This window comes from Haliotis rufescens, unplaced genomic scaffold (assembly GCF_023055435.1).
Source record: "Haliotis rufescens isolate VD_foot unplaced genomic scaffold, xgHalRufe1.0.p SCAF_6, whole genome shotgun sequence".
Classification (NCBI taxonomy): domain Eukaryota; kingdom Metazoa; phylum Mollusca; class Gastropoda; order Lepetellida; family Haliotidae; genus Haliotis; species Haliotis rufescens.
This window is the reverse complement of record NW_025964334.1, coordinates 57,352,553-57,377,225: the sequence shown is the minus strand read 5'-3', so window position 1 is coordinate 57,377,225 and position 24,673 is coordinate 57,352,553. Positions and strand designations below refer to the sequence as shown.

The following is a 24,673-nucleotide window of genomic DNA, read 5'->3' as shown; positions in this document are numbered from 1 at the left end:
ATAATTCGACAATGTTAATCACAAATTGATTTAGACATTTCACTTAAATTGTTAAGTTTGTGAAAGTTGTGCACGTTTATGATAGAGAACATGTAAACACTGTGTAATACAATCCACAAAGTGTGAGTAATCATCCTGGCTAGAACGTATTAGTTAATATTAATACTTAATCCATGACCCAATATGAAATGTTATGAATCTATCAGTGATATCTTTTAACTCTAGAAAGGTAGTTATGTTACCCTAGACAAGTGTATACACTAATGCAGTGAACTAAAAGAATAGTCGAACTAATAGCACATATTACTTACAGTCTGGGTTACATCTCCTTCAACAACTCCGGGTATCACACAACCATGTACAGACATGTCTTGCTCAAAGGCTCGATACATGCATGTCGCTTTTCTGTCAAGAGTTTTACACATATTGTTTGTCCACCATGCACAGACCCATCATAAATTTAAACATATCCACCGTATCTATGAAGAATAGGGTCACGCCGTATCTTTACCCTGGTGTTTTGTCTGGCGGTGTGTCACAACTTTTGAGATGTGTCACACAGTGATAGATTGCCCTTCACTAACAGGACGTTTGTTTGCCCTGTTTACAGCTGGCACTGCTCACAAGTGCACAGATACGAACTCAGTTACACCCAAACTGAAGTAGTCACTGAGGGGAAAACGACGCGAATGGATTACACAACGCAGCAACACTTTATTGTTGTTGGGGGTGCCACCAGAAACAATTGGGGTCCTTCATACTGTCTAAGCAACACACGTACTTAGGTAAAGGTGAATCTGTAATTTGACGTCGCACTTTGGGTGAACGTTGAAGTCAAAACTATAGAAGGTAAAGAGATAATTTGAAGATTGAGTACAAACATACAGATAGTCCTTAGCTAAGTCTAATACCAATCTGAAGTATGCTCAGGGATGACACATCACATTGTACCATAATTCTTATCAAGTCTTAGGTAGTTAAATACATATTTTAAAGGTTTAAGTTAATAGAATTTAAGTGTTTTCTTCTTGATTGTGGACGGGGCCCGTATGTAAAAACTCCTATATTTATTATTAAACACATGTTTGTTTGTTTGTGTTTAACGCCGCACTCAGCAATATTCCAGCTATATGACGGCGGTCTGTAAATAATCGAGTCTGACCCAGAGAATCCAGTGATTGACATTATTAGCATCAATCCACTAAATTGGGATCGATGACATGCATCAACCAAGTCAGCGAGCCTGACCACCTGATCCCGTTAGTCGTCTCTTACGACAAGCATAGTCGCTTTTTACGGCAAGCATGGGTTGCTGAAGATATTAAACATATGAGTATTTCGTTCTTTCCCTACAAAATTAAACATTTCATTTGTAGAAAGTTCCTGTGAAGAAGTGCAACTCATTGTTTTATTTATACTAAATACGATATCAATGCCCTTCTATCTGCCCTAATGTAACATTTTCGCAAGATGATATACTGTTTATTCAATATTCGTCCACAAGTATCTGTTGCTCTAAGATTTGTGATATGGTTTATCTTTTAATATGGAAACTAGATTTATTTCATTGGTCATGGGTCTCGTTTCCAAAACAAAATGATAATACTATTGCATATGTCTTTCTATCATGACTATGTCCTAGGGATTAATAAGCAAGTGCTTATGAAAAATCCGGAATGGTACACTGGGCTCTCATCAAACGACTTTTGCAAACAGATGATTCTAGAAACAGCAAGAGCCTGCAGTATTGACTAGTCAGAATAGCTCTTGATATTGCTTTGAAACGTTTGGCCTAACCAGAAACAGATTCCACTAAAGTTGACAAATACCACAAGTTTCTGAATTTGAATTTCGCAAACAAGGTATTAATACCTCAAATTAATGTAACATTTTCAGATGAGGATCATTTTCCCAAACTGTCCCACAACATTCCTACTTCATGGAACACCACCAGTTTAGCTTTCCCATGCAAACAACATTTCATTACAGTTGTTCAGGAATAGGAACTTCGACTTGGCTCTCATGATTCCACTTCTTGTGTCTACCAAGACTCATGATACTGTTACCAACCTTTAGAGAAGATATATTAAAAATTCCCGAGATATTCAATGTCAAATGCATAGGGCACGTGTCACCCATAGGTCACTATTATGTTTTGGGTTATCACTTGTCTTTAATTTACAACATAAAATCAAATCACGTAAGCAATACATAACAATTAAAATAGTATTGGCATATAAATGTTGCAAGGATATCTATTTTACGAACTTTTTTCAAAGTATTTTTCGGTGAGATAGGGTGTTGCAAAGCAAAATCCTTTGGGTCTGTAAAACTGAATAGAGTACGCAAACCTGTCTCTATGGTGCATTTATAATATGGATTATAACATCTGTCGACTAAGGACAGTACAAATTCTAGACTATCACAGATATAGATTTAAATCTAGCTTATTACCATGAAAACGTGACTATTCTGAACAATACATTATAAAAATGGACTAGAGATCACCAGCAACCAAAGTTAGGCCACCATTCTAGGAACCATGGGGACTTATGGTACATCTGCTTCCTACATGGTACCCCAGCAGGATTTACACCATCCCTCTGGCTACTGGTGATTGTCAGGACGTTCAAGCCAAAGCATTTAAAACCAACAAATATTCTACGATTAAAATCACAGAGAGATGAAAACTACTTTGAATGAAATGGGACTTACGTGCGCTCTCAGGGGGACAAATATTTTACGTTACTTCAACCCCCTTTGAAGGTACAACCACTAACAATCACAGTTATAAATCATTCTACTACATTAAATATCACATACTGTTTACAATACATATCAAAATTTATCAATCAACTCTATTTCTTTTAAAACGCCAAGAATTGAACGAGAGCTTACATTAAAAAGATCCTTTATGGATGAAACCTGGAAATAATTATCCCTTGTGATGGAAAAATCGATACAGTCAAGCAGGACATGCTTGACTGTGATTCTTTTATCACTAGGGACACAAAATGGAGGATCTTCACCTTTCAATAAATACTCATGTGTATAACGCGAATGGCCAATACGACATTGTCGCATAATGACCTCCCCAAATCTGGACTGACAACCCAAGTAGGTGGATCCAATGACAGCAGCACTAGAGACTGTGCTACCATCCTTGGATCCATCTGTATAGATGGAACGGTGGGATTCATATTTAGTTCTAAATTCTATATACTCTTGTTGATATATTTATTCATTTGTGTCTGATTTTTTTAAAATGGGTATGAGTGAAGTCTACTTTCGGTTGCCAAGGGGGAGAAGACAAAAGCCGGAAAGTAGCAATATTATTATCCAACTCGATATTTGCAGCTGTAATGTGGGGTTGAATCCGAATCCCTTGTGGTTGGACCAGCTTAGGCTTATTGTAAAAGAAGTTGTTCACAAAGGGGTTGACAAATACAGTTGTATGCAGGGTTTAATGGGTTAAAATGTAATTTAATAATGTATTGAAGTGATAATTTGACGCCTTTGCATCAAAGATGGTTCATCAGCTTCAACATATAGGCTATCTATCCACAGGGGATGTTCGAAATGTGTCATAAGCTTCAACATATAGGTCACGCTGAAGACCCGGTTTCGATTCCCGAAATGGGTACAATGTGTGAAGCCCATTTCTGGTGTCCCCCGCCGTGATATTGCTGGAATATTGCTAAAAGCGGCGTAAAACCATACTCACTCACTCACTCACTTACTTCAACATATAGGCTATCCACAGGAGATGTTCGAAATGTGCCAAGACATACAGTAGTCTTAGGCCCTGATGGTGAATTGAAACTAATATTTGTGAATTGCTCTCACATGCTCTACCATAAACTACAATGTGTGAAGCCCATTTCTGGTGTACCCCGCCGTGATATTGCTGGAATATTGCTAAAAGCGGCGTAAAACCAAAACTCACTCACTCACTCACTCTACCATAAACGATGGACCAATATTCTAATTAAGGGCGGATCAGAGACATATGAAAGTGGAGGAGGGTTGTCTGGTCACCTCCCCACTTTGTTTTGGCAAGAATTTTCAACAAATCGAGAGCCTTCAGACATTTAGTTTAAAGAAAGTTAATATGCGGCTTAAAAGTTAAATGAAGATCGAAAATGAGACCCAGGAACTTGGCCTCTTCTACAACCTTGATAGGAGTGCCATGTAAAAATAACTCTGGATCTTTGTGGTGCTTGTATTTCCTACAAAACTGAATACAATTCGACTTAGCTTTTGAAAACTTAAAACTATTTTCAAGACACCATTTTACGATTTTGTGGAGACAGAGCTGCAACTTCTCTCGAAGGTATGCATATTTTTTCAACGACATGAAATATTAAAATCGTCCACAAAAAGTGAGCCATCAATGGAATCATTTAACACCTTTGACAGAATATCAATCTGTATACTATACAGACAAAATACTGCCTTGTGGGACACCTAGATCCTGATTGAAATGGTCAAACAGGGTGGAATATTATCGTCTCCCGTTGCAGTATCATGCGCTTGACCTAGGGCAGTATTTATCTCGTGGAGCGAAAATACCTAATTATAATCTTCTCCATTTTGAGAAGTAGCTCAACTCTCTTCTTTTCCTGTTGTTTCCGATAATTTTGAAACTTAGGATCGTAGTTCGATTATGAAGAGTGTTTGGCCAGCGTTTCACCCAATTTATTGACAATGACCGATTTATCTGTTAACAGATGGTCACCGTCTTTGAGATGGTGGACACTCGATTTTGAACCTTTGCCTTTAATTTTTGCAATCATGTTCCACACCTTGGATATAGGCGTGCGAGAATTAATTTTAGAGACATAATTCCTCCGAGACTTACTCTTATTTTACTTGAAGGTATGGCGCGCCTTGGCACTAATTTTAACGTGATTCAAATTATGGACAGTTGGATGTCGGCGGAAACATTTTTCAGCCTTTTTCCTTCTATTCCTAGCCTGTTTGCACTCATTCTCAAACCATGGTTTTGGAGGACTTTGGATTGGTTATGTCGGCAAATCGTTTACAATATCAGAAAACAGCTGAATATGATCAGTTACATTCCTGAACACATCCGGCTTCAACCTATCAGTACATAGTTCCTGAAAGGAAGGCCAGTCGGCTTTGTTAAAGTTCCCCCTTGATGTGGGTGGAACATCAGAAGGATCATTTGCTGTCAGGATTGAAGGAAAATGATCGCTTCCACACAAGTCATCGTGAACCGACCATGTAAATGCGTGTAAGAAATTGGAATCTGTTATGGACAGATCTAAAGCGGAATATGTTTCAGTAGCAGGATGTAGATATATACTTGATCCATCATTGAAAATGCACAGGTTGTTATCGGAAATAAAATCTTCAAGGACATTTCCCTTAGGGTTGACGGCAACACTTCCCTATAATGGATTATTGCCGTTTAAGTCTCCCATGATCGTGCATGGCTTAGGGAGCTGGTCATATAAAAACTGAAGATCCGATCGCTGAAGCACAGAAGAAGGTGATATATACAGAGAGCACAGAGTAAAGGTTACGTGCAAAGTCAGTCGGACAGCAACAGCTTCAAGATTGGTATGAAGTGAAACAGGACTGTGGATCACTGCCTGCCTCACCAAAACAGAAGATCCGTCAGTAGCTTTAACACCTTGTGGAGAAAAGGAATGGAAGGAATTGTACAGACACAAATCAAAGTTGTCATTCTGCTTGAGATATGTCTCCTGCAGACAGATTGCCGATGGCGTATAATCTTGTATTAAAAGATTAAACTCGTTAAAATTGGTCCTCAGACCTCTGCAATTCAATTGTACTAGTGGATGGGAATTGTTCATGTTATAGGTGGGTGAACAGGATATCTATTTCTCCCATTTCGCGGCGACTTACTTCTGTTGCGCCCTTGGGAATGTGGAGAGACATCCCTGTCCTCCAAAGTCTGATATCGATTGTAAATTTGAATAGGGTGACGATCTGAAGTTCTTGAATAATCAACTTTGTTGTTAGCATCTTTCACCACGGGTGATAGATTTGGTTCTGATGCCGGCTCCGGTGCTGCTGCCATTAATGATGTTGACACAGTTGGTGAAGGTGATGTATCAGTTTGTGAAGAAGAAGAAGTTTGTGTCAAGGAATAGTTTTCTGATCAAACCCAAGTTATATGACATTAAACAGATGTGACTGTTTTTGAAGGTGGGCGTGACACTGCGGCCGAGTAGGAGACAGTTGTGGTCGGAGAGACAGTGGCCATGATTATTCGTGTTGCTTCCAGGAAGGTGATGTTCCTTTCATGTTTAAATTGAACAATCTGGTGTTGGATTTTAAACTTCGGACATGATTTCAACGAAGCCACATGGTCCAGAGGATTTTTAGTACATGTATCCTGAGTTTCATGGTCACTTTCTCCACATTGATGGCATTTCTTGTGGTTGTCGCATGTGTGGGCTCCATGCCCAATCTGCTGACATTTGTTAAACAGAAGTGGATTTGGAATATATTTATCCACCTCGATGTTGAAATATCCTGCTTTGATACATTTTGGAGAAGTTGGTTTTAAAAAGGAATTAAATATGTGTTAGATTTATACATGGCATCTTCTCTTTTGTATGTGAAACGTCTGACATGTGTAATTCCCTGATCTTTCAGTTCTTCTGCAATTTCGGTTTCAGTCATATCATAGAGACACCGATCTCTATCTCTGGTAATGCCTTTACTAGATTTGAGGGTTGAGAACAGCAGTAGAAACTAAATGTTTGGCAGCTTGTAAGGTTGTAGATTGTTTGTCTCTTTTACATTCGACCAGCAGCAATCCAGATCGAAGTTTTTTGACATTTTGCACATCTCCGGCTATGCCATAAAGTGTTTTGGATATGGCAAAAGGATTGAGTCTCAATGGTGTACCATCAGCAGTGGAAACGACTGAAAATCGAGGCCAACTATTTGAACAATATTCATCAGAGGAATCATCTTATGTTCTTTTCTTTTTTTTCGGTTGAGCCATGGTGAATAGTTCACCATCCCAGCTCCCCACCCACCACGAGTGTCACGAGGACAATGCTGTAAGCCAGTGGATTTCCAACTTGAAGCACCAAGGATACTGGGATGCAGATTAATGAAAAATCAATTATTCCACGAGATTGGCCCATGAACCACCGCCTTCTCGGCATAAGACTCTAGGCATTTTAAATAGTACACATAATTCATAATCAAATGGTGTTTGTAAGAAAATTTGGCCAAGACCTCAAGTGTAAAGACAATTGAAACATATTTGTTGTGCAAATACAATTATTAATGCACAGGGCTCAGCATGACCAGCCGATTGATAGGAGCGGGCCCATCCTACATGTACCTTTTTGGTTTGGTTGGTAGGTCTGTTGCTTTACGCCGCACTCAGCTATATTCCAGCTATATGACGGCTGTCTGTGAATAATCGAGTCAGGACAAGACAACCCAGTGATTCATATCATGAGCATCGATCAACACAATTGGGATCTATGACATGCATTGTCAGCCATTATGAGTTGTGAAGTGTGAGTAACCTGATTTAGGTGAAGTTCTGCCACATCCAGTAATTGTTAACTATTCAGACTTACACATGAAAAATAAATTGTAGAATCTTAATTCATCTTTTGACGAAGTTCGGAGGGTTATTTGTCAACTTCTTTTTGAAGAAACTATGTGTTTTGAACGCTTATTTTGAACTACTCCAGACTATGGGATTTTTGATTTTGAACTTGAGTAATATTTGTTGCATATGTAACGACCTGTGACCACTTCTCGGACCTTTGTACCCTGTTGCGTTGCGCGTGAGCACCGTTTTCAAAACATGTGTTGCTGTCGTGGTAAAATTGAGATAAGCCTACTGTGTTTTGAAATTTGATGTAGTCCCACTGTAGAGTTCCAAATTTAAATACACAGTAAATTTACTTCCTAAATGTCTTCTGAAGGTCAAAAGGACCAACCTCCAAACATATCCCTTCTTGTATTTTGTTACTGAAATTCCATTCATGAGTATTGTACGATCGCTTCGTATGATCCGCAAACAGGATTACTTCCCCTTGTCCAGGAAGCGGCCGCCGTTAACACGCGCAATCGAGCATCACGTTTAAGCACTGTTAAACATTCGCCCAAATACATACAACAGGAAATCAAGAGTGAAAATAGGTTTTACTGTCAAACATATTTTAATTGTCTGCAATGACTCGATAATCTTAACGTATCCCAATAGTGTAGATCGATGAAATTAATCACTGGATTGCCATCGTCAGATTCGATTATTTACAGACCGCCTTTATATGGAATACTGCTGATGATAGATATTTTCTCACTGAAAATATAAACAAGATAACAAGTGATGTCGCTTTCTTTCCTTTTCAATATGATTTAGCATTATTCATTAGGCCAAACACGATAACGCTTTTGGTGGATAGGCAATAATCCTTTGTTATTTTAAATTAGAAATAGAAAACATTTATTCTTTGTGAGTGGTCAGTGGCCAAAGACGAATTAGTGAGGACCAGTGAGGTCCATTGTTACATAAAAGACAAATACACGAGTCTCTGATGTGCAGGTCAGAATAACACACGGGACGTGTACCTTTCCTGTGCTTCTGGCCTTTGGTACGTGTCATCGGTGAAACATTTATTCCGGTCTAGACGTTTACAGTTGACGTTCCACTTTGCAGGGGGAGCCACACTGTTGAGCAGCAGGACGTGCACCGACTTGCATCCATGTTATTTATGTTAGGAGTGTTATTTATGGTCTGTTCCTTTTCCAGAAAATAAGTGTCAGTGATACAAAGCAGCACTAATCGAAAGGTTATCATGGTTTAATGTTTTTAATGTTATGGAGTATCAGCAATTTGTTATACTAACCTTTCCAAAGAATTTTAGGGACATTATTGAAGTAAACCGAATTTATTATATTTAGTACATTTTTTTAGGCTCCCTAGCTGCAATTCACTTAAATTATCATCAAAGGCACCAGTAATATTCGTATAGGGAGCACTAAAAACTGGAGATGAGGGCGCCAACTAAACAGAGGAGCTAAGGAAAGTATATCATTTTAAAAGCATAGTTTATGACACCATTTATATACAAAAGAAGTGTATGGCTCCTAGTAATCACTTAAATAATACTTCTAAATGGTGTTATTTTTTGAAATATAATTACAAATGCCACTTTCTCATCTTCATTAGTTGATCTTGAACTGATACCTGTCTAGGTTTTCAGCTGTCTTCAAGAAAGCTTCCTTCTTTTTCTTATTTTAGTTTTTTCGGTGTATCATCGTCATGGAATATTGACGGGTTATATCTTTGTTTGCCCTAAAGTTACCACTGCATGTTTTATGACATATAGCATCGATAGCATTGGAGGTATTGTGCAAACCCCCATCTCGAAAACACTTTCTCACTCCATTTATCCTTTCTTGTCATGCATGTTCTTCTAATCTTTTCTCCAAATTCCTTAGTTCTCATGGGAAACACAACTAAAATATTCTTCTTACTGGAATATTTTGCAGATCTCCCCCCCCCCAAGTTTTTTTAAAGAGAAAGTACGTTAAAATTGTGAGAATATATTTTTTCAGGTTTCTTGCTGCTTGCAAAATATAATTTGGATTGCAATAATTACTCCGACATTTTGTATGCAGTTTCACCTGAGACACAGTGAGCAGAACTAGCTTAACTCCATTAACTAGCCTAACTCCACAGCTTCCTTTCTCTCCAAATATTACAGTGTCCTGTTCATCTGTAAAATTTTCTTGACAGAGAGGACACTTATCCATGGATAACACAACCTGCAAGAAGTAGGATCTTATCAAATACACATATCGTTATAAGCTTAGTAACATTAGTATATTGAAGAATGTAACTTTTGTAATTGTCTGTTTAAATTTAAAGTGCCAGGCCCATTTTAAATAATGTTCAGTTACGTTAACATTTGCATGATGTTCTCAGTCCACACCATTTTATGACTCCTCAAGGTACATAAGATAATTAAAGTAACAAGTAAACGTAATTTGTAAAGTACTTTATAAAGTATCAAATGCAAAAGATTACAAAAAATAATGGTATGAGGGGATGCCTCCTGTTCACGAAACAGGAAAGATAATTTCGATTGCAAGTTGTGATGGGTTTGGTAGGATTTGACACTATATTGACCGGACTAAACATAGGACGGGTCATTTTGTTCTACATAATGGAACACAAAAACACACACATGCGCGCACGCACGCACACACACACACACACACACACACACACACACACACACACACACACACACATCGCTATATCAGTGAACTATTATTAAATGCGACGTTACATCTACTTAAATAGAAATTGTGTACACTGGCCCTTCAAACGATTAATAAAAAAACACATGTCACGCAGTTTTATGTTGTCCTTTAATGTCCGAGATACTGTGATTGTTTTGTGGGGATCTGCTTTCGCTATTATGAATATATAAGCAGGAGGGTGTTGAAAAGCGGTCGTGTAAGTTGCCACGACCTCAGCGTGGATTCCTGGTTAGAACGGGTTCCAAGAAACCTATGCTAGCTGCAAGAGGCAAATGATTTGATCGGGTGGTCAGACCTGGTGACTTGGTTGTGGGCGTGACATGATGCCCCGATGATGTTGATCGTTGGGCATAAAACCCATCACAGGTTTGTCTAATGCATGTCGCCATCAAACAGCTGGAATATTGCTGAGAACGGCGTTTTATAACAAACAAACATATCGCCAAGCCTTACATACAGATGCGTCAAGAAGAGCTTCTGAAGTATTCATATCAAGTTACTCCACTAAATGCTATTGTACGTGAAGATCCGTGTTAGAATAGGAAGTATCTAACTAACTCGCTGACCATGTTAATGCATGTAATCGTATCTAAATTGTGTAGACCGATGCTCATGATGTCAGTCACTTGATTGTCTGGTCCAGATTCGATATATTTACAGACCGCCGTCACATAGCTGGAATATTGCTGAGTGAGGCGTTATACAACAAACAGGACACGCAATTGTATTACGCAGGCCACATATACATACATAAGGTGTCTTAAAGGCAATTCTTGAATTAATTGAAGAGTCATAAAATTACAGTGTTAACATCAGGTGCTAGTTTAATAAGAACTATGTATTAGAATTGATAAAAAATATTGTACATATCAGTAGAATACCATATATTATGCGGCATGGTGGCATATTTTTTGGGGTTATTTGAGATTAATATTCCCAAGCAAATGAAGATTCAATAAAAGCGCTACTACACGTACCACCGCAGTGCTCTGAGGTGGCTGAGAAATGCAATGTTTCTTTACAGCCGGAATGTTGGTGTGAGTGAGTTAGACTGGCTCAGGTCTAACACGTTACGCTTTCATAAAAAAAAACGAGAATAGATATGGTGCTGACACGCTACAGCTCAATAAACTCTGTCCCAATATACTAGATAACTGAGATTGTCAATATTTGAATGGCCTTCAACTATTTATTAAATGGTATACATCTCTTGAAAATGCCTAGGCACCAAATAACGAAATGGGGATGCTTTGATCAGGCACGGGGACTGATTAATTATGGATTTTGCCTATTTTAATTGAGTAACAGTTTATCCAAACTACAAACCCAGGGTTTAAAGGGAAAAAAGAAACAACATGATAAAACGAATGAATATCCCACGTTAATGAAACAATACTCACAAATGAAATACGACAGCATAAGACATCATTTTCTTTTTCAACTTGAAACTAATGCGTCAAAACACGTTCACAATTGAATTGATCAATGCAAGCTGTCAATACATATCATCAAACGTATATTGCACCAATGCGTGCCTGCCCTATGCATTTAAAATGTCACGCTGAGTATGCAGAATATCACCTACGTTAGGGGACCAGTGTGTCTTGTAAATCTTGAAACCTCTAACAACGCCCAAGGTGCAATTTGGTGCAAAATGGCCATATAGATGTGGGCTACAAAACTTTTTGAAGAACATCTGGAAAAGGAAGATCAATTAAACTTTCAAATTAATTTAAGCGCATTGGCTCAAGAGCGTTTTACTTTTCCGTTTTAAGACTATGGGCTAAAATACGAGGGGGATATAAAAACGAAAGTCTCGTATCCTAAAGCAGCAAATATGATTTTTTAATACCAGGGTAATATTTACATATTCTTCATAGTGCATGTGTGTTTGAACTACATTGTTTAATTGGCCCTTCATAAAGTTGTCAACACGTTTTGCTTTGCCCTGTCTCTCCAACAGGAGTTTTGAATGGATCCCTCGTAACCTGTGCTTGTTGCACCAGGGGACTTAATGAATCGTGTGGTCAGACCCGCTGACTTGGTTGATAGTATGTCGGCGTGATAAGATTAATCACTGGTTTGTCTGGTCCAGACTCTTAGATGATTTACAGACCACCGTTATATTGCTGGTTAATATATGTGGTTAAATACCAAACAAACAAAAAACATATTTGTATCAATATGTAATTATATGTTCTCGTCGCTACATGGCTGAGATATTGCCTAGGTGACGTTAAATGTTTAATCACTTCTAGCAGGCGATTGCCTTCGTGAAAACGATTAGAAATAAATTCAACTCAACGATGATAAAAAAACTTGCATGTGACGTTTATTTGTTAAGGGTTACAAAAATTGGAAATAAAACATTACTGCACATCTGAAGATTTTTTAGTGGATATTGTGTGTCACTGTAAGTAAAAAGAAGATAACATTTACTCTGTGTCAGTGGTCACTCGGAGAGAGATCCACGTCATCAGTAACATGTTATATGTAGCCGAAGTATGCAGGGAGGAATTTTGCCTTTTTGCCTACAGTGAGATGATAACAATCAGTTCATTGTGATTCCACTTGAATCAAATGTGACCATATTTATGGTAATAGCACACGTGGAAGTGAACACAACAAACTATTACATACTTTGATTCGAACAAAACGGAATAAGTAAGCAATGACATACACATATAACAAAATAACGCAAACATTTAATTATAGTGGAATAATGTTTCCTTAAAAGTAAACATCTTTGATTTAAAATCATTTCAGTGAGTGACATTTTAGCATCTGGTGTGATGAATACATAGCCGAATATCACATTCTGTTCCCTAATTTCTTTCATCAGCATATTTCATTTCAACAATTCAAACAAGAACGCAGTTCAAGCAGGATGCGGCAGTCAGTGTGTGGTCATTTCACAGGATGACGAAAAAGGTGAGAACAGTCAACGCCATTAGGTATGCTGAAATCTTCACCGTACCTCCAGCTGAAAAAGAGAACGTGTACCGACAAAAATGGAATTTATTTATGGAACAGATTTAAGAAATTTTAACCTATGTGAACCATGGCTGTATCAACACTTAGTTTTTTCCTGAAATTTCCCATTTTCATCTCTTGTGATTTCCCACTTCCAATGATTGTAGACATTGTTTCCTTTGCATAAAACAAAGGGCGTTTAATATTTCCTGATCAAACTTTGCAAATGTATCAAACTACCCTTAAACAGGTGCCTTTTGCTATTTCGAATATTTACGACAATATTACGTTACGTTCAAATCAATGAAGGCTTCATTTCAAGAGGAAAACTCAAGAACCATTTGTGTTTCTGCACTTAATATACAACTTGTCAATTGTTTATATCGTGTATGTGATGATAACCACTGCTTTTAGAGATCTTCCCACATCACATTAGTCAGATGGTTAAAGATCCAATTAGATAACAGTACTAGTATATAAATAATGTTTCTTTAGTTTAAATCCCAGGCAGCGTTTGTGGTCGGGGGTTTGGGTCAGACACTTAACAGAATATGTGTAGTTTCTCATTATATTGTCACTATGACATCTAAAATTCACCATATTTCATTTGGGTTCGATAATATATATTAAAGCCACAAAACCATTACAATAATTATAACATACCAACAGAAGATAACCTTGTTTACAGAAAGCCGAAGAAAGTCAATTGTACGATTCCGACTATAAGCATGTGTTAACTTAAGCTTTACGTATATCGATGATCTGATATTGTTCAATAACCATCATAGCCAATGCCCCTCCACTGTTTTACCTCCCTACCGCCTCGGGTGTTTCATGTTTGAGAGACCCGCGAAGATCCGGTTAAGAACTGGTTTTCAGCAAATCATGATTGTCGTAAGATGTAACTAACGGGACCGGGTGGTCAAGATCGGTAACTTGGTTGATGCTTGTTATCGTAACACAGTTGCATAGATCGATGTTCATAGTGTCAATCACTGGAATGTCTGGTCCAGACTCGATCATTACAGGCCGCCGTATCGCGAACACGATTCATCACGATATGATAAACCTAAGCTTCAGGTATATTGATGATCTGATATCGTTCAGTAACAATGAAATAGCCAATTCCATTCCACTGATTTACCCACCTGAACTAGAAATAAAGGAGACCAGTGAGACTGCCACAACAGTTTCATATTTAGATCTGTACATAAAGATTCAGAGTGACAAAACACTCTCCACAAGACTGTATGGACATGAGGGATGACTTCAACTTTACAATAGTCAACTTTCCCTTCATATCAAGCCATATTCCAACAGCTCCAGGATTTGGTGTTTACAAGTCGCAACTTTTGAGATACAAACGAGCATACTCTTTCCACCAAGATTTCAAGGAGCGTCATCAGACTCGTTGGCACCATCCCAAACACATGCAATGAAAACAGGAAATTGCATCGGATACCATGGTCATTGACGCGTCAAATTTGGAAATTTCCTCCACATAATATTATCTACACTTAAACGTTTTGAAAGCTTCCCTGAGGTCGTGGATGTTGTAACCCTGATCAAGGAACTTTTGAGCAAGAGCATTATGACGCTTTTGAAATATTCACATGAACATGCTTTATAATAAATGTTTTCCCACCATTCTGACAGGTGTCTCCTGTGTAACCGTCCGCACATTGACACTTGGTGGGGGTGCTGCTTGTGTCACATGCTCCTCCATTGACGCATTCTGTTCCACCCTCAGAACATACACCCTCTGGAAAATGAGGAGAAAAAAAGATTGTACTCATCTCAGACTGATAGTTGTTGATGAGGTACATTATGACATCAAATGATTGTAATAATCAAGTAATCGAGTAATTCAATGAAACAGGATCGGCTTTCGTCATAGTCACTTGAATGTTCATATATTTCAAGACCTGGGTAATCTGTGCAAATGAGTCGGATGAATGATACGTACTTTTTCAACTTGGCTCATGCGGATTATACATTCATTTCCTGACATGCATACATTTGGGAAAAACTGTCCCTGCGTGTGGGTACAGCCATGGAAGTATGGTTAAGCCAATTCTATTCTCATTCTATATCAAGGAGCTAATAGCACAAATGTCTGCTATTAGATGCTGATGATTGCTAACTCTGCAAATTATGTTGGACGATTACAGTAACAAACTGACGCTCAAGAAACTTTGTTATAAATGGGGACCAATATTGCATTTAGTTGTTGTTTGTTTGTTGGTTAGCGCCGAACTCAGCTATATGACAGCAGTTTGTCAATAATAGAGTTTGGACCAGACAATCTAGTGACTGATATCTTGAGCATCGATCAACGCAATTGTATCAACCAAGTCAGCGAGCGTGACCACAACGTCGCCTCTTACGACAAGCATGGGTTGCTGAAGACCAATTCTAACCCGGATCTTCATGATATTGCATTTAGACAAGTTAGAAATGGTGGACCGCAAAGAAACTAAACATAATACAAAAAATGACTTGAAATAAACTACGTTTACAGTTACAAAATATTTAAAACTCTTCTTTACACGGTTTAGAAGTTTTATGGAGTCAAGCTGAAAACGTGTGTCTAATGATGGACATACTACACATAAGATGCAGAAGATTACCAATCACAGCTATCGACAGTTTCGACAGCGTGATCTCACACAATTGTACTTATGGATATAAAAATAGGGGTTGTTGTAACACAGACAGTTCTAACAATATATTTCAAGAGAATAATGTATCTGCCAACCTCGGCTAGAAACGACCAAGATTAAAAGAATGTGGTCGACGTAAATTCGAAATGTATTAATTCGTTATGAAAACGAAAAATGTGACCTCATATTTATCATACATGTCTGTTCAGTGATTGTCACGCAACATCTGTTATCACGAATCTCTAGTCCACTCTGTTGTCATATCTAAATAAGAGATACGATGGTACAGAAATATTTTATACTTTGATATATTTTCTCGAAATTGTGTTATTGTAGAAATGTACAAACTGAAGTATGTTCGAAACTACTATCGAAACGTTTTGGTTCTGTATTCAGACGGTTTCGTTCCATTTTCATTCCGTCGTTCAGTCATACACATTTGCATGGCCCAACATAGTTTCGTTTCTTGGAGCATCAATGGTAGACAAATCGGATTTCTATACAACAGTATCAGAAAGTTCAACGCTGAATATATATTTACCTGTGCAAGACTTTCCATCTCCAACATAGCCAGACTTGCATCTGCAGGTGAAGGATCCTTCCGTGTTTGTGCAGTCGGCGTTTGTATCACAGGCATCAGCACTTGTACTGCACTCATCAATGTCTACCAAGGAATGAAAACAATATTTAAAACAATGTACTGATAACGGTTATGTGTATAATCCAAACAAGAAGAGACAAATATTTATATATACATCTTATACCTACCGCTTTCACAAAGTGTACCAGTATATCCAGCTGCACAGCTACATGTACTAGCAGTCCCATCCGAGGGGATATCACATGTCCCACCATTTAAACATTCGTTGCCATTAGAGGAGCACACGCCAACTAAAACACGAAGGAATATGCACAAAATAGTATCATCACACTTGCTTACTGCAAAGAGTCAAACATATACTGAATATCGAAATAAATGCAATTTTCAAATTGTATAACGGAAAGGAGCTGGTCAATCATATAACAATGTCAGAGAAAAAAACACACTGAATATAGACTAACGTGTACAAGTCTTTCCATCTCCAACATAGCCAGACTTGCATTTGCAGGTGAATGATCCAGGCGTATTTGTACAGTCAGCATCTTTATGGCAGTCATGTTTGGGGGCATCAGTTGCTGTACATTCATTGATATCTAGTGTAGAAAAATGCATAACCACAAATGTATTTTGATGTAATGATAACTGTAAACTGCTACATTTATACAATCACTTCATAACTTAAGAATTCGACCTCGGAATGGTAATTGAAAAAATAAAAATATCAAACGAATGTAATAAACACAAATGACTAATTCACTTTAACAAGAGTGAGTTTTTGTCTTCATGCTATTTCAATAGTGTTACTCATTTTCCGACCTTCAAGCTTCAATTAGTAGGAAACATTGTCAGCCGACTATAAATCGTACTCTTGTGGCAACACAGCATATCATGGTCTATAACACCACTTATCACACATCTTCACACGACACTTTGGTATCTGATATATGTGTACCGAGTCGAATGATGTGCTCTCGATATCAATACACTTCTGCTTGGCACGAACGATTCATCGATGAAGCACTGACACATGCTTTTCAAATATTCGAATCATGGTCACAAAACTTGCTTTAAACATTGGCCCTTGTTCTAACGCTACAATCACACACGAATATTTGTCAAGCCCTTAAAACAATTTAGTACACGATCAATAGTATGTGCTGATGTTCATCAACCTGACTACACTGAAATCATTTCAAAATGTTTATATTCAGAGATCCCGTAATTGCTGACTACCATGCCACACAATTGGAGAATGTGCAACAACCTCATTTAACCCAGAACGTTCGAACCAGACAATCATGTTTCAAAACGAGAGTAGCCTCCCTTTTAACCAACACGCCTTGAAAGTAGAATTATGGCAATGTTTTTATTTTGTCAACAGATTGTTTTAATTTGTGTGATAACGAGCTTTGGACGTTTACGAAACTTTTGGGAAGGACAACAGTTATATTAACCTACATGTTTCAGCGCACAAACATCAGGTAGTATGTTTTCATACACCATTATGTCATCAGTTGTGTCTTTTATTGACGTATAACTGCACACAGCTACATTTACTATAAGTACAACGCTCGTGAAAGATACATGTTTTATTCCATCGGATAACGTTTAGTAATCTCTATGTACCAATATGTATCACTGGCACAAAGATTCGTCATATCATATGCACGTCGTTATCTTCAATCCCATGTTCACATTTCTAGCTAACAGTAAAAGATTATTTATGTTGAATAAATGGGTGGACATTTCTAAGTAGAATTAACTACTGGAAACATATTTACCAGTTTCACAGTTGTCACCATTAAACCCAGTATCGGTACAGTCACATTTGCTGGTGCCTGCGTCGCATGAGCCTGAATGGCATTCACCGTCAGTCGAGCACGACCCAGAGACGCCTTGGAGAACTGCCCAGCATGTTAAAACTACGAAAAAGCATTAAGTGTGAAATTTCATGTATTTCTATTGTTTTATTATGTTTAACATTGTTGCTTATTAATTTGTTTCTAAATGTAAGAATAAATAAATTTACAATTTGTATCGTCAGTCGTGAATGCTTCATAGACGCCATGTAAACTGTCCAGCATGTTTACACAAAGACAAGAGATCATGTGTGACGTTTCCTATATTAGTGTATTTGCATGTTCATATGAAACTGTCACATTGTATACAGTTGTTATTTAAGTTAAAGAAGAAATATTTCACAATTTACATTTCTACCAGTAGAAAATTTTAGTCTTAAATGCACATTATTTAACGAATCGTTTATGCAATTGTTCTCCACATTACTTCCTTGTATTAAGCGTTAGAATAATCATTACACATTAAAAAAGGAAATGACTTTCATGATTGCCAACTTACCCAGTAAAGGTAAATAGGGTGGAACTCTGAACAGCTGCATGTTGTTTCCCTTCTCTGACCGCTCTGTAATATCTACTGCGCCTTTGTCCATTTATACCATGATGTAGTCTTGGAGACCAGCGTCATGCATGCGTATTGGCGACGGGTGAGTGTGGAGAATAAGAGGGGAGACAAAAGAAAAAAACTCAGACTTTATACTAAACTTGTTACAGCTTGCTATTTTCAACATTCCTTTCCATGACTTATATGCGCCTGACATGTAGATTTACTGTAACTTCTTATGTTAAAGTAGATCAGTTGTAACCAGTATGTAATATGTTGCACATAAGATACTTGCTGTCAACAAGGAGATCACAAGAAATTGTCTCAGAAATGAGTAAGGAAACGCATTGATCAGATTACCTCTCTGTATATTCAAATGTATAATGCATCGTGACTGCCCTGTACGTATAAGGCTACAAGTTAATTTGAATACATCTTTCTCTTACTTTCAAAAATATTTCACTTTTGTTTAAACTAGGTGTTGCCAACCCCGACATGATAACCAATGCACGTTATGTTCTGATACCCGCAAACCAGGGCAGAAATGGAACTATAAACAACACATGCCAGATCCGATACTGCTGCAGGAAAATAGGTTTCCTTGAAGAGTGGAAAAAGTGACAAAGCACGTGCTTGTGTGTGTATTCATTTGAAGTACCAAACCGGACATAATTGCAAAAACCTGCTTTGTAACTACATATTTACGTGATATGAAACATTTCGAAATACTGCAAAGGTCCCACTCTTCGAATAAATCATAACTTATCAATCGATAATAACAACGTCTTTCTTTGGTGACACATGCTATACGTACTGGAATATGACAGTAAAATGCAAGTTTGCATGGTGTGCTGGCATCAGCAATACAAGCTATTAAAATATCACTTCCTAAGGGTGTTCATATTCGCTTAGCAAGGAAAATATTATCAATATATTAAGAAAGGAATAAAATTATCTCTCACTAATGATGAGTGAATTTAAGTTATAATTTCGCTTTAATAAATTAACAAATACGTCTGCGATATAATCTACGTTGGATTTGGGTCACGTGGACTACTGGAGGCATCTATGAATAGCAACGATATAGTTGATAAATGTGATGATTACTTAAAACTGATGTACAACACATTTCTCAATACTCCAATGATATCAGTTGCGATATCAATGTTCGCCTAGCTGCCCTAATGCAAAGTTATTTCAGCATAACACACTATCTTTAAATTTTCGACAAAAAGTGTCTGTTTAAGTGAGATTTGTTATACTATTTTTCATTTTTCATTTTCAGTTACTTAAACAAGTTTGCTTTTTTTGCTTATATGTCTCTTTTTCAAAACAAAACGATAACGCTACTATCTAGTGATTTGATAGTGATTCATAAACACATGCTTATGAAAAAGCCGGAATCATACACAGGACCACAGTTTGCTGATGGATGGGTTTAAACACAATAGACCACAGTATCGACAAGAGCGTATAGTCCTTGATATTTCCTGAAAACGTTTGGCCAAACGAGAAACAGACTTCACTAATTAAAACAAAAACCAGGCGTTCCTTAATTTGAAATTTCAAAAAAACCCAAGGGAATCGATGCCTTAACTTCATGTAGACAGAAAGATTATTTTCCCAAAATATCCCACAATGTTTCAAATTTCAGGAAACACCAACAGTTTCATTTTCCTGCAGGAACACTATTTCATTGTTGACAAAATTACCTTCGTCCATTTTTCAAATATGGACCAACATATCGTCAGCAGCCTCCAACCTGTTCTGCCAAAAACATACATCAGTTCTATCATTATTTGGCTTGACACAAAAACCTGAAGACATGTCTATTCCTCTTTTGTACTGGATTCCAAGGCTCCATAAAACTCCGTACAAAGACAGATGTATTAGATGGTCCAGCAAACGTACAATCAAATCAATGTCCCAAAGATTAACCACAATCCCTGTGACAGTCAAGGAAGTGCTTTCTTTTCATTCACAGAAAGTATTTAAAACAAGCGGAATGTATATTGTTCACAAATACTCAGAGCCTTTGCATGTTTTTTGGCAATCTCAGAAAGGCACCAAGTTCAGTTATGTCAAAACATTTGATTTTCAAATTTGTATACCACTCTCTCACACAACGGAATTAATGCAGTCCGAGATCCATGGGGCATGTTACTTAATATGCTGGACACAGATAGAGTTACATCATTATCTTCAGAGGTTCAGGACAATTTGTCAAAATGTAAAGCAAATTCCCTCTGAAATGTACTGCATAAAACAATACGTGAAATGCTCGACTTCCTCTTTGTGCAACACTTGGACTTTAAGGCAATGTGTAGGTATTCCCATGGGCACCAATTGTGATCCCATTCTTGCTCATCTGTTCCTTTATGCATATGGAACTTCTGCTCGGATTTTACAAACTAAAACAAGGAATTTAACATATGCGTCAGGTGTATCAATGGTTCAATAATGGTCAATTCCTTTGCCCTGATTTACCAACCCCAACTAGCATTAAAGGAGACCAATAGAACGAAACCTGTTTTATCTATATAACAAAACTCTCCACATGACTGTACGACAAAGGGATGTCTTCATCTTTTCAATGGTCAACTTTCTCTTCATGGCGTGCAATGTTCGAGGAGCACAAGTCTATTTCGGCTTGCATTCGCATGTGTTTGTGACGGTGCCTTCATTGGGACAGGATACGTTCACCTTTTCATCACTATTGGAAGGTGATTCATACGCATGCTTAGGTTATAGTCGAAATCGTACAAAGAACTTTAAGCAGAGATGTCTGGTGTCAAAAGGAATGTTTTGACGGTTAATTTAGACTGGTTATTCCCTGGCATTGCCAATGTATATAATTTATGATTATGGAAATATTTTTTCTCGCTTTTATTGAAATATATCTTAAATCAACCTTGGGCTATAGAGAAGATATACCAAATATGATATTCCCGAGATGTTCAATGTCACCTGCATAGGGCATTTGTTACTCATAGGTCATAATTATTCGTTGGGTAATCACCTGGCTTTAAACAGCTTTAATCAAATCACATAAACACAACATCAAAATATAATAATATATGCGAAAGGCACATAATAGTATCTTAGTATTATTTAGCGAGCATATCTTTTTACGAAATATATATGGTTAAAAGCAACTTTCATTCGGTCTCCACGTTTAGCATAACGCAGATCTGCCTCTATGGTACACATAAATAATGTCAATAAAACTCACATATTTAACCGTTGCTATTATTATAACAATAATGTATCATTTGAGACAAATCGAAATGAATAAAAGGAGCATATTTACGTTCTTCAATTGAAAATTATATTTATTGATCAATGTCTCCAAATGTATATTCATATTATTTGCTTTGTGACATAAACAATCAAAGTGTATTGGTGTCTGTGCAATATACCCTGCATCACGTCAATTACAATTTCAAAAACTATCTTAAACATAGACACTGCGTACGTGACACAGAGCATTACAGAGCCAGTTTGATATTTGGGAGATGCACTTCAAATGACCTATGCCACAAAACTTTAGTCCAACAATTGAAATTTATAGGAGTAGAACAAACGATGTAGGCCTTAGTTTGATAATACCACGGGGTGAACCGTGTAACGTGGCAACCTCTAAGCAGTAATAACACTTTCCACAAAGACATCTATAGTGTCCCGATATCTGTCCAGTGCTCAATGATTTAATTTTTTGCCTCGCTGTAAAGACTCTTTGTTACACTAGGAGTAGTTTGGTCGTGTTCATGAATACTTGTGTAGACATGGTACCGCCCAACAAAAAAAACACAATACGTTTGATTATTTCTTTGTATCTTTTTCACATATGCCCTGACCCTTAAGTTAAAAAACCTACCAATTATGATCATGATTTTCATCATTAAATAGCTGAACTGGAGATGATCCAAAAAATTAAGAAACATGTCAAGCATTATCATACTATTTGGGATTCGTTGGTAGAATTAGAAAACATAATCTAATAATTTAAAAAAAAATGATAAATTATAAAGACTTTTATTCTAATGAACCAAAGTTCCCAAGAAATTGAAACTTGGCACGTGTTGTATGTTTTATTTCAATGAGTGAATGAATTAATCATGTAGACCTTTCAATCAAACCTAGCGCAGCAAGTTGGTAATTACCCCCAAATAATTTGTTCTGTTTTTTTGGTTGGTTTGGTAGTCAGCAATATTCATGCGCCATGACGACGATATGCAAATACCCGGGTACATTCCACTGATCGATAGCATGGGCAGCGTCAAACACTGTCGCTGTTCCATTACTCATTAGTGGATAGATAACAGGTATAAAAGTGTTTAAATGGTGATACAAGCACAGACAGGTGCATGGTCAGTTGCCTTGGGTTAACCAAGAAGAAAACACGCGAGACACCGAAAATGCAACATGTATGCCAATTTTCTTTTTAAAAGTCCATATTTTGTCTGTACCTTAATAGTTATGCACACTTTGAACATTTTCAGTGTGGCTAGGTATGTTTTCAACTATGATGCGTCTAATTCTACAAAATAATACCCCTATTTATTCTGGAAACTCAACACATCGGCCACAATACTTTGGTATATATTATCAATATAGTCTCGCTATTTCCATAAAATACCATGTACCTGAAAATGTCTCGTGAGTAACCTGGACACAGTTCATTGTTAATATATTCACCACATTCCTGACCTATACATACTTTAATATGCAATGCAAGTAAAGGGGATAACATGCGAGCCTCAATTGACAAGTTAGAGTCCAATGCGTCCACCTTACTATGTCCAGCTTCAAACTGAACCTGACATTAGTGGACTCTATGTTACACCTGAAATGTTTTCTTAAAAACGGTTGACATGATTAACTTTGGCTTAGATGTGAGTGAATGAGTGAGTGTGTTTGGTGTAATGAGAGATGAAATATACCACTTTGATGACATACATGATCACAAAAATACTGACACGGACAAATCAAGGATACTAACTAAGGTTTGTGATAGGTAAAGTGACAGCTACAAATACACCTGCTAGTCATTCTGTCAACGAAACACCTGTCGACGAAAATGGTCTCTAAAATTAGATCGACGTACATTTGTATGATGTTACAAACTGTTTGTTTGTGAGGGAAATCAAAGACAATATTGAATATGAGGGTCTTTGAAAAAGCTATTTCCTGAAATATATAATGATTTTATTTCCTTCAGACTCACATGAGATCTAGAGAACATTTCCTCTTCAACATTGTGGCCCCCAAGTAAGACGTATCTTAGGACTGAACAACCTGTTCTCTACAGGAGGTACAATTCCCAGTGTTGAATATGTCATGTTCAAGAGACCCAGCTATGAACTACGGTTCGTTTCCAAAGACAAATTTCAACATTTATGATTTCATTTGTTACAGAAAGTATCAAGCGTTGAACAGCTCCGAACAAGTGGCAGGCGTTTTTTAGATAGCTGCCCAAATCTTGGATACAACTAAGCAGTTTCTTAGGAATCAACATGACAGCTTTCATTGTGGGGTGATAGGTTATAGAAATAGTGACAAAAAACGAGTAACTAATATATTTTATACACACACTATTAAATAAGAGTATTGTACTCACGTACAAGGTGATTTAAATATCTCACTGGTAACAGTAAAAGGTATTCCAAATGACCATCTCTCCATCCCGAAATTCGAACTGGTTAAACTTGACTTACTTCAAATACTCTTCACT

At 37.3% G+C, this 24,673-nt stretch overlaps 2 protein-coding genes across 3 annotated transcripts in view; both read right to left on the bottom strand.

The window, feature by feature from the left end:
• The window catches only part of LOC124128341 (fibropellin-1-like), a 416,047-nt gene that overhangs the window by 140,336 nt on the left and 251,038 nt on the right, over positions 1–24,673 (bottom strand). The gene's annotated exons all lie outside the window — the stretch shown is intronic.
• LOC124120793 (neurogenic locus notch homolog protein 1-like) lies at positions 12,618–19,040 on the bottom strand. The gene is made up of 7 exons (XM_046483655.2): positions 18,898–19,040; positions 18,321–18,461; positions 17,001–17,132; positions 16,707–16,829; positions 16,480–16,602; positions 14,921–15,037; positions 12,618–13,285 (listed from the first exon to the last, which is right to left on the bottom strand). Exons 1-7 carry the CDS (start codon positions 18,986–18,988, stop codon positions 13,215–13,217), a joined length of 798 nt encoding a protein of 265 aa, XP_046339611.2. The 5' UTR covers positions 18,989–19,040; the 3' UTR covers positions 12,618–13,214.